The sequence below is a fragment of the Thermobia domestica genome, chromosome 5 (genome assembly GCF_964235325.1).
Source record: "Thermobia domestica chromosome 5, izTheDome1.hap1.1, whole genome shotgun sequence".
In the NCBI taxonomy this organism is placed as follows: Eukaryota; Metazoa; Arthropoda; class Insecta; order Zygentoma; family Lepismatidae; genus Thermobia; species Thermobia domestica.
Genome location: NC_137458.1, coordinates 39,549,387 through 39,561,610, shown reverse-complemented (window position 1 = coordinate 39,561,610; position 12,224 = coordinate 39,549,387). Strand labels below are relative to the sequence as shown.

General features: G+C 33.1%; 1 protein-coding gene across 50 annotated transcripts in view; it reads right to left on the bottom strand.

The window, feature by feature from the left end:
- The window catches only part of Dscam1 (Down syndrome cell adhesion molecule 1), a 302,800-nt gene that overhangs the window by 29,944 nt on the left and 260,632 nt on the right, over window positions 1–12,224 (bottom strand). For 44 of the 50 annotated variants that reach the window (XM_081758585.1, XM_081758547.1, XM_081758559.1 and 41 more), the window contains 6 exons: window positions 10,332–10,563; window positions 8,409–8,585; window positions 6,192–6,358; window positions 4,118–4,297; window positions 634–789; window positions 18–161 (listed from right to left, as the gene is read on the bottom strand). In XM_081758585.1, coding sequence (XP_081614711.1) covers window positions 18–161; window positions 634–789; window positions 4,118–4,297; window positions 6,192–6,358; window positions 8,409–8,585; window positions 10,332–10,563 — 1,056 coding nt within the window. Of the gene's footprint in view, window positions 1–17; window positions 162–621; window positions 790–4,117; window positions 4,298–4,348; window positions 4,511–6,191; window positions 6,359–8,408; window positions 8,586–10,331; window positions 10,564–12,224 lie in introns of all 50 variants that reach the window. The other 6 variants (XM_081758591.1, XM_081758592.1, XM_081758589.1 and 3 more) reach the window with 2 other exon arrangements.

Below are 12,224 nucleotides of genomic sequence, written 5' to 3'. Positions count from 1 at the left end.
AACGATTCGTAACTTACCTCTGTGATGCAGCGTCTCATCTGAGCCTGCTGTGAGTCCTTGGCCAGGAAGCCTACGTACTCCAGGAGGATGTAGAGTCAGCTCTTCATACATGTGACGGCGAGGATCCCAAGTAGCATGACTGCGAAGTGAGCCTGAACGACCTAGCAAACATATTCAAATGAACGAACGGTAATAAAAAGCCAGAAACCAAGAGACAGGGAGCAACTAAATTAACAGGAAACTGTCCTGACAGCTCCTGCATAAACAGTAAAAACTGAACAGTTGAAAGCAAGCAGCATAAAGGTATTAGAAACTATTGTGTGAACTGCCACATTGGTAAAGACAGAAATTATTCAGCAGCATGGGTAAATTGGCAGTAGCAAAATAATTTGCGAAATGAAAGTGAAAACAAACATTTTCTTAAATTTCTATGGTTATTGCTTTCTAAATGAAAAATAAGAATACTGAAAATAACATATCTTTTTACCCTTTTGTTTTGCATGCTATAAACAGGAAACAAGCACAGCACATTGTCTGATTAACCAGTTGAGAAGTCCATGCATGTCCACAAAACTATCACGTGAGACTTGGAGAAATATTTAATAAAAATAAATTCCTTACTTATTACTGTACCTCTCTTGATTCTGTCACAGGTGTTGTAGTTTGAACCTGGAACAGGGGGCAATTTTCTATTTGGAGGTGCGATGTAACCAAGTTCATCGCGCAAATCTGGCCGTCGTTTGTCAATTGTAGAGTTAGCCCCAGCTGACTGATTATATACAACATCATCTGAAAGCCAATGACATACTTAGAATCATTCTCGTACATTCAAGTTTCAGTGATTTATGAAAAACAAATATTAAAGAGTAATAACCAATTTCAATGCTAATAAATTTTGTTATTACTATAATTGTTTAAAAAGTTTCCGACAATTAAAATTGATTTGCAGCTTTACATGACAAGAACATGTTTCATTTAATCATTTCTATATCAGAATTAGTACTTTTCGATTCTAAAACGAATCCATTTAGGTACTTTAATATATAATGGCTCAATCATTTATCAAACCAAGAAGTTACTTATACTAGACACTATAGTATCATATTTTCATGTTTTATACTTCATATTAAACCTTAATTGGAAGCATAGAGTATATCGATTTCAGTCGAAAAAAGAAAAATGTTAAAAATATAATAATAAACTTACAATTGAAAGATGGATACATGCATTTCTACATGCTGAAAAACTTCATATACTTGTAAAATGTATTTATTCGTGTTTAAATTAAACGAATAATGTTATTACATACTGTATAGCTTTTATTTGTTTTTATTTATTTAACCATCACCAGATACAGCTCCGGGGCCATTTTACACTGGATATCCAACAACAACATTAACAATGGAAAGGATTTGGGAAGGTATCGGCCAGGACCTGTTTAGTAGGTACCATCCCGGCATTTGCCTGGTAGAACTGAGGGAAACCCTGGAAAACCTCAGTCAGGATGGTCGGCAGCGGGATTCCAACCCGCGACCTCTCGAATGCGAAGCCAACGCTCTACAACTTCAGCCACTTCGCTTGTAGATTGAAATAAAATAAACATCTCTTATTTTCTGAATTCTTATTTCCAAGTAGTATTAATAAAAGGACTCGTAAGAAAGTATAGGCAATAAAAGCAACATGCAAGAACTATAGTTTAGTATTTGATTATATCTCATATTATTTTGTTTCTTCTCTTCCTTTATTCCAACTATATTTCACAAATAACATTGTTTCCATAAAAGTACTTTTTATTGTTATTACTGTTTTGAGACGTAAGGAATATAAGGATACAGTACCAAAATCAACTTCCTCAACTTTATGAGTTTGACTTTCTTAACCGATAGACATCATTCGCAGATTTGAGTCTTAAAATATTTAAGACTCGAATGACTTTAGACCTCAAAAACTCTCTGCTTACAAACACTTACTTGGTCCAAACTTCTTCTAAAATGCTTAACATGATTAGCGATCTACTTAGATGCAGATATAAAGCATCACTACTTTTTTTTTTCTTACCGAATGGTGGTGGATAAAATTATAGTTGCTCGTGAAGGAAGAACTTTCGTGATAATTCTTCGAAAGCAAATAAGTTATTGAACTCTATTAACTGTGATTATCCTGTTGGAATAAATAACCGTTAGAACAAACTTGTGTTTCAATGGACTTTTTTCTTTTTTCTTTTTTTTTTTTTTTAAAAAAAACTCTACAATAAATATGGTGGGCTAATGTGATTTCATATGAATTTATACTTCTTTCTCGTGGATTTTTTATTTCTATTTCATCTCTTTTGTGAGCAATGTCGCTCATATCTTATGAGGTCTGACATAAAAACAATGTACTCTGAAGTAATCTGTCAGACAGTATTACCAACCGACCAATTTTCTTGATAGACATTTGCATTTGAGAAGGACCTTGAGTAAGTAAATACCATTTCGTAATTGGTGTATTGATTTTATTTATTTGTAATATAGTTCACTTACAATCGGAAGAGATTGTATCTTGTTATTTCATCCTGTGCAGATGCAGACAATGTTGCGGGTGTGATTTTATATCCAAACGGATCTCTAACCATGTCTATGTCAGAAAGCACATTTAGGTTGCAATTTCTAGAATTGCCAACCTCTATATAAATTCTATAGTCCAGCAACATGTTGAAGAATCAAGACTTAATTTTTCATCGAACTGAAGATATATTCTAAGGGGGTTGGCTCAAGAGGATTTTAATCTTGATCATGTTCAGAATTTTACAGGAAATCCTTTGCATCTAAACGTAGCTCACTGATTATTACCTCAAATTAGCAGGAAACGAAACCATGCGTGGCGTCAAAGAAAGTGTGCAAGGTGCTTCTAACCTGACCTTTCAGTAATCCTGGCTTAGCTTATTCTCCAATTAACATGTGTTTATGAAAGAACAAAAGAAAAAAAAAATCCTCCATACATTGAAATATATCAGAGCTCAGGAACATGGACGACATACTTTCTGCTTTTCCATATTTCTTATACTTTTTTCCGAATTTTAAGCAGTTTTTCTACATATTTTATATCTTTTCTGAGTTTTAAGCAGAAAATACTTTATCTTTTAGATAGAAAAGACTTCTATTTTTTTTTAGAGTACTGCATGTTTTCCTACTTTAGAGCTTTCAATAATCAACTTCATTCTACATTCATGAATCGCAGTCTACAATGGTAACTTTTCTACATGTGAAGAGATAGTTAATCTTTTGATATCTTTAGAATCTCTAAGTCTAAGTAATACGATAATCATTTCTTCTCATTTAAGATAATCTGACTCTTCTCATTTTCAACTTCTCGCATCCTGACTTCAAAGTATCTCTCATACTGATTAATTTTGCAGATTTAATTTCATGAGGAAATCACTTATACATCTTACAACCTTGTCGAATATAGTCATCATTCGGCTATAATGAATGGAACTAACATAACGCATTAAAATGCTTCATAGACTGCGTTAAATCTAGGAAAGCAATCAACATGAGTATTTGTCACGAAAATCACATCATTAACATTAGTAACATTTCAAATTCATCAATTTGTATTTTCGGATTTCTGACTGCTTTACGAAATCTTAATATGTTCAACGTGCACTAGAAAAAGGAAAAAAATCAGTACATGTTTTATATTATTAATACAACATACTGAAAAAGAAAATGCAAAAACAATTATTTGTTGATATTAATAATGAAATTACGAATGTTATAATGAATACAAATTTAATCAGCTGAAGAAAAAATCAATAATATTATTGCTACTGTATATTATGATTTACTTTTTAGTTGAAATTTTGATTTATTTAAAACTTTAATTTAATTTAAACCCAATTCTCATCCTCTTTTTAAATAATTACAAAAGAAATGTTACATAACCAAAAATGCTTCTTTTTAGACCCTTAAAATATTCATTACTTTACTGTGACTTTACTTAAAGTGATAATTAAATTTGTTTGCAGCTTATTCTCTTGTGTAGTAATGCTGATAGAATTTACTGTCAGAAGTTACAATAGGTTAATAGAGCGGAATAATGTTATTTTTCTCTATGTTTTTTTTAAAAACATTACCTCGAAGGCGTGTCTGTTCTGGTCCTCTTGCCCTTCTGGATATCGCAACACAAATAACTATTACACCAACTATGATGACGATAACAGTTGCACCAACTGGAACAACAACGTTGAGATCCAACCAATTAGGAAGCCAAGGGAAAGTCTTTGCTACTTTTTCCCGAGCTGGTGCAACAGTTCCTACAATTTGAAAGAAGTAAGGAATTTATCAGCCTCTTTTTATTTTCTTACCTTTTTGATTCGAGTTCTTTCCTCGCAGAACACAGATAACAATGATTGCAATGAAAATGACCAATATTGCTGCTGCAACAGGAACCACGAGATTCAAGTTCATAAGAAAGGCCTTAAAAGGAGAGTCTTGGTCGGGTATTTCTCTTGCTGGTGCAATAGTACCTGCAATTAAATGAATCATCAAATGGCATACACGAAAAAGAGGCCAACATTGCCTGCCAAATTCTTTTCTTAAGTGTGCAAATTATTTAATATAACAGGTACTAGTGCACAATCAGCATAACAAAAACCGGTATAATGAAACCTCCTATTTACATTTAAAATAATGAAATGTTATATTTCTCAGTAAAAGTTCATAGAAGAAGCTTTCTAGGATCGTATGACTGTTTCGTGGACAGTATGAAAAAAATGTATATATCTACTAAGAAATGTAAATACTAATATTACAAATCTGGCACATACAGTTTTGGAGGAGGACTCATAATACCCGTGAAAATAAGTTGCTAACGACCTTGATCTCAGTATATTTAGATGTCAAGTAATAATAACAAAATTGAATCTTTTTCACCGATGACCATACATCACTTTGTATAACACTAAATTAGTGATGGTATATACACTAACATTTGGTATTATACGAACACAATTCGAAATTATGAAGACAAATAGCAATTAAAATAATAGTCTTTTGGGATTAATCAAACCTTTGAATATAAAACCAGTTTTCAGCGCTTCCGATCATTACATATAGGTTATATGTTCTACTTCAATATTTTCTATATCTACATTTTTTATTTTTCTGTTTTCCTTTTTTTCTGTCTATTTTCCCTATATTATTTGCATGCGTTTCGATAATATATATATATAATGGAACTTTCCTATTATGCTTTATTAATACCGAAACTTTGTGTACTAGTGAAAAATTGTTCCATATTATTTATCAATATTAACTAAACGAAAGAAAAATCGAGGCAAAATTTTCATTTGCCGTTTGAAAATTCCTGCTGTATTTCTTTCGCAAGTAATGTGCATTTAATTTAATGCCTTACGACCATTTCGTCAACTTAGCTGCCGATTTTGTTTCTGAAGAAATAACCGTAGGGTATTCAATTAAACACAGTACATTATTTCAGTCAAAATAATTCACGACAATATACAATTAAAAATGTGTCATTTTAATAGTTTGCTGACTTTTCCCGGGCTGAATGAAACGCCTTGAATCAAAATGCAATCGTCCGATACCGATACGGTACGATACGGAGCGATACGGCGATACCGAGCGACACGGAGATAGCACAACGTTGTCGTAAACTTTTTGCAGCCCTATGTCACATTACGGGTATTTTCGGCAAGGGCTACTTGGATTTTTGCTTTAGGCATCTCACACACCAAACACCGCTCACAGCATCACAACTACTCACTTTACCAACTACTTTCAGCATTGCACGTCTCAACGATATTTCGAACTTCCACTGTCCAGACCATTCTCGCGTATGAGCATGCTTATACTTGACTCCTAACAATGTTGCCAGTACTTTATTAACAACCCATGTGCATTGAAATTACACCAACTGTCAGCTGTAGAAGTCATTGTCTCCTCATAACTAGGTAAACTGTGATACAAGCACAAATTTTACTGTTACGTAACGTAATTAGTATGTTATTATTAGCATTTCAGAGCAATACACGGTTTAATAAAAGTTAATATTTCTGAAAATGTTACGAGTTAAAACAAAGAACACTATCGTGATGATCGTGTACATTATATGATTTAAAATATGGAACCAAGTAGTAAGACTGAAAGATAGAAAGAAAATAAATCTGAGAACGAAGGATCACATACCTCCTGTTAAAGTCAAAGTGGCAAACTCATATTCTGCGACTGCAAATCCTGCGTTATTGTGAGCTGTTACCTGCAGATGGTACCATGTAGCTGGCTCAAGGTCAAGAACAACAAAATTTCCACCAGGCTTAACGTTGTTGGATACTAATGTCCAATCTGTCTGATGTCTTGAAAATTAAACAAATGAGTTATATAGTATATGTATTTTAATGTTGGCAAGTCATAAAAACAATAGAACAATTCATTCAGACACTCACCTAAGTTTATAGAAAGCAACATACTAAATAACTCTAAAATTTATATTATAGGTGGCTTTTCACTTTTTTATTTATTTTTCTTTTACAATTGTCTAATTCTATGTAAATCTTATGGGAGATGATAGGAGAACAATAGAAAGAATTACAGAGACATGAATGTAGAAGTAAATGCAGAGAAAACTAAATACATGGAAATTCACCGAAATGATAATACTGAAAATTATGGATACGTCAAAATATCAAATAATACTTTTGATAAAGTGGATACTTTCAAATATCTAGGATCAAGATTAACAGACCAAAGGAATTCGTTTTATTATTTAGTTGAAAATACTTTGTAGTCGCGAATTCTGTCGAGGAATTTGAAGCTTAAAATATACAAAACGATCATCATGCCTGCTGTGCTGTATGGTTGCGAAACATGGTTGCCTGGGCGAATAATCAAGACGAACGAGAATGGGCAATGGTGAAAACTTCATAATGAGGAACTGCACAATTTATACTGTTTACCAAACATTGCTAGGGTCATCAAATCTAGGAGGCTCAGGTAGGCAGGTCATGTAGCCAGAATGGAAGAAAATGGGAATACTTTCAAAATTTGAACTGGAAATCCAATCGGAAAATGACCATTAGGAAGACCTAGGGGCAGATGGGAGGACAATATTAAGATGGATCTCGCAGAAATAGGAATACAAAGTAGAAATGGATCCAGTTAGCTAAGTGTATAAGTCAATGAAGAGCTTTTGTGAATTCCACCTCCGGGTCCCATAAGCCATAGAGCCAGTTAGTTTTATTGTTTAATTTTTAACTTCTTTAAGTCACTACTAACGTTTGACAGTTCTTACAGTATTTTAGAAGGATAGAATATGTGTTCTTTTAACGCTAAATGGATTACCCAGAGTACAAAACAAATGTTATATTGCAACGTTTTTAAATACATACTTAATATATGTTCATTATACCACAGTAATGAACACTTTTAGCTATACTAGAAATTATGATTCAAGTTTAAATGAAAGCTTTCATAAAAGAACGAAAGTTTTAACGTTTCATTTAAACAAATAAGAAATATACCAGACATGATCAGTTAACTAAAGCATGTAAAGTTGTAAACATTCATATTTTGATGAATCAGTATATAACAATGAGAACCAAAAGTATAGTCAGCAAGATCATAATTAAATTTCATGCTCCTAACGATTTGGAATCCAAAAGATAATAGATTACAAGTACTCAGCGACGAACAGTGTTTTCAAGCTTGTGCTGCTACAATTAGAAATTAATCTAGCGGATATTCTATAATTTAAAAGAAGCACTTACTGCTTGAATGACTGTTTGAAAATTTTATTTTAAAAAATTGTTTTAACAATTTTCATTTTAAAAAAAATTACTTGCAGGAATGGCATTGTGCGTACGAAAAAGCATTTTAGCTAGGTCCCGGTATGAGGAAAAACATTTACATCTCTAGAGTTTCCTTTTCTTTGTTTCTTTTATGATTTTATACATTCATATATAAATTTAGAACGGTCCCATATGAATGCCGTTCATTCTAGCTTTGGGACTTAATGGAAATTTGTGGCTTCGCTTTAGGATAGCGGTTTAGATAGTTGCAAGAAAGCGATTTAGAAGGGTCTGACTTCGAAAGAATAATTAGAAGCATCCAGAAGTACTCGTTTTGGGAAGTAAGGGGACGATTTCAGGGCGGAAGGAGGTAAGGATTTTCCTCGTAAATTATCATGAAATACGATGAAATCTATATTTTTTGGGAGCAAGAATGCAATTTAATTACATATCAACTATTAGAAAGTAGATCTAGTATAATAAAATATAAATTTTGTGATAAAAAGAAAAATCTAAATCCAGAAATGTGATATTATTACGAATAAATCTACAACTGAAACATTTCCTTATTTGGTTATTGTGCAAAATAGTGACACATTAAATAACCGGTAACACTTACCTTTTCTTATGTTCTACAACAAAGAACAACATAGGACAGCCTCCATCAGACCATGCACTCAGATGTAATGTGATGCTGTTTGTTGATACCTCAATAAATCTATGCGCTTCTGGTATTACTGGCTTGGATCCTTTCGTACGAACATTTATGATGTTTGAAGGTTCTCCTGTTCCGATTCTGTAATACAATACAGTTAGGTAGATTTTAATAAATGTCTATTACTTGAAGTTTCAATGTAAATTGCAACATCTACAGATTTTACTTCATTTCTTCTACGCATTATAATATTTATTGAAAATACCCTTATAGTTAAATTTTGCTGATGAAGTATTTGTGAATTTTCTGTGAATTTGTCAGTTTTACGTCACACGATCATACTGTTTAGGCTAAAGAAGACAGTGATGATGAAACTGAATGAAATAATGTAATGAAGAAAGTGAGAGGAAACGGGAGAACCCCAAGAAAATTCACGCACACGGTATCTGTCCACCATAAAACTCACTTGACGCGAGGTGGGATCGAACCAGAAATTCCATGCACCAGAGGTGAACGCTCTACCACTGAGCCACTGTTGCCGCCAACTGCAAATTTAACCCTGGAATACACAGACCAAAAAGCTTACGTGAATACACAGGTGGGATGCCAGCGCACCCCATATAATTAAACGCTACTAAAATTATAATACACGAACTTAAATATATTTATTTTACTTTATCAGTTACAAGAATACATAATAGGAGTTTGGATGTATTTTTGAACAGACACAGCTATTCCTTACTGCACGAAATGCAGACTTCCTTTCTGTGCTCAGCACAAACAGCCTCTTTGCATCTGAAACAAAAACATACAATGTTTTTCTGTCCTTATTCCTAGGGCACATTCAATATCGTGCTTGCTTTGGAAGAATAGATGTTGAATCAATTACAGGTGAAAGTTCTTTTTTGAATTCCAAGGATATTTCTGAAACCAATAGACAAATTAGTCGGAAGATTCTTCTTGAGATGCTCCAGCATGTAGGGTCTAGCTAACTGCAACCCAAGTTTTTTTTTTTTTTTTTTTTTTTTTTTTAACTCCGAACGGATGATTGAGAATTTAATTTATGACCGTTTCTTCCTAATATAGAGGCTCCCCTTATAGCTGGATCATTTTCGATGTTACCCTGAGTGTCACTCGTGTCACTTCCACTGATTTCATCATCCACTTCCGATTATACTTCATATTGTCATTGGACTCACTGAAATTACCTTCAGAATCATAATCTTCTTCTAATGTGTTCAGTACAAAGTCTGTAAACTTGCTTGAACCTGCACACACTTTCGTCATCATGCAATTAAACAAATATGCACGCAAAGTATCTAAAACGAATTTCGTCAAAAATTGAATTTCACATACGTAAATACACAGGTGGGGTGCTGGAGAACCCCACCCCTTGAAAATATTCTTTTCTAAAACGAGACAATTTGCATCACACCCACCACCGTGAATGTCATGCTCCAAAATGAGAATACACGGAAGCACCAACCAATGTGCCTGAGAATAGAGCTACAATGGCGATAAGTATAACGTCTGGGGTGCTCCAGCACCCCCCTGTGTATTCCAGGGTTAAATCACTTGTAAAACTATGGTATTGAATATAAATCACGTTGTGATAATTAAGTAAATATTCGTGCTTTATTTGCATCAGACAAAAATTAACATCAAAACATACAAATTTTCTTCAACTTCAAATTGATGACTTCATTGGTGAATATAAACATCATATAGTATTTTCCGAATTGTTTTGTATGATTTAAACTAAAGAGAAAGATCATCGAATCTGTTTGATAGAAATGTTTACTATATTGCTGGATATTTTAAACTTATTATATTGAAATACACTATATATACTCTGAAAAGCTCTTATTTGAATTGAAAAGAACTTACCCATTATAAGCAGTGACATAGATTTGGTATCTTGTTCCACACAATAAATCCTCCAAAGTGTATTTTTTCACTTGACTTTGAATTTGAACCGTTTGCCAGTCTCCATATTCAGGCTTGTAATGCAGAGTATATCCGTGTAAAGGAGCAGTATCTGTTGGGTGAGGTCCTAGCCTCATGGTAATAGATGTTGTAGTTGTTGAAGTTTGGCTGATCTGTGGTGAATGTGGTGGAGCTATAAAATTACAGAAAATAATGATAATTTCTACCTCATTGTAACAGTTTTTTTAAAAAGTTAAAGTTCGTATTGAACTTTTAGTTCATGTATTTATGAATAAATAACATGTAATATGATCTTTAACTATTGTGTTTGATAGAATTTGTATTGCTGTTTTGGGTTAATAATAAACTCGTTTATCACCATACAAAACAGTGAAACCCACTTATTAAAACGTATAGAAAACAGTGAAATGATTTAATTGAAACCCAGTTTGCTAGCATAATTACCAGTTAATAAATAAGATTTAAATGTAATTATACTTATTATGTATAATGTTTTTAGAATTGGCAACACTGCAACGTTGCTGTCAGCCGTTGGTTCGTGCCTGAGCTTTGGGAACCTGTTTCGTATTGTAATCATGTTTCATCCTGCCAGGAGCATTTGTTTGTGTGAGAAAGCCTATTAACTCAATCAAACATGTCCCTTGGAGGGGGCACAATGTTATTACGACAGAGATGGGAATAGAATGATTTACCCTCAACCAGTTACATCAATGAAAATATCAAAAGAGATTAAGATACTATAATCGAAAATCTTTGAAAACAAAAGATCTGAACATAAGTAAGAATACGGCGCCAACGATTGTGATTGAAGATTTAAAGAAAAGGAAGATTTGTGTGCATTCTGTACTCCATCCTTTGATAGAAAGCATAGGGAGGAAAGAGTAAATATTATCAAGATTTGATTCTGATAGCTGACAAACACTCAGATAACCTTGAAAAATAATAACAGGCGATGAATCTGTGTTTTGGCCCATGACTCTGCCACAAAACACCACTGGGAAAAAATGTCCACGGCCGAAGGAAATATATTTTCAAAAGTACTATGTCAAGATTTTTTAAATACTCATATACAATTCTAGAAAGAGGTAGTGCACAATAATTTGCCAAAGACAACAAAAACATTAACTGGTGCACTCTACACGGACTGATTGCACAAGCGAATTCATTGTATGACATCTGAACTGGAGAATCCAGGGATTGTTTCTGTTGTTCACTAACGCACCCAGCCACAAGGAAATCATCCTGCAGTGATTTCTTGCCCAGAAAGGTCATATTATAAAACACTTTTCTTATGGTTCCTTTCAAAAGCAAAATTTTAGCTCGATTTTGAAATCGAAAGAACTAAAACGAGAGAATGTTAAATAAAATAATTTAAAAAATAAAAAAAAATCTATAAACCCATGCGAAAACGGCATGACCTCGCCATTAGATGTATAAATACAGAAGCGACATACATTGAAGAGAAAGGAAAAATACACAAATTTTACTCTCATTTCACTATTGGACTATTTCAGCCCATAAGCAAATTAAACTGATTGTATATACAATAGATTTCAAATATCTTTGATTCGTAGCATGGTGGTGATCTTGGAGAATCAATAATATTTGATTTATTATTACCATTCTCGAATGATTTGTTACGCTCTTTGAAACAATTTAATAATTTGTATATTATAGCTTAACAAGTAAGCACACTGCATACAGTGAATTCTTCATGATATTGCAACTTCATCTAGATGGAACGTCAATTCTTAAAAGAATAGATTGGGGAAAATTATTAGGGTTGACCACACATAAAATATTTTATTAACTTTTGGATATTTAATTCCGGAA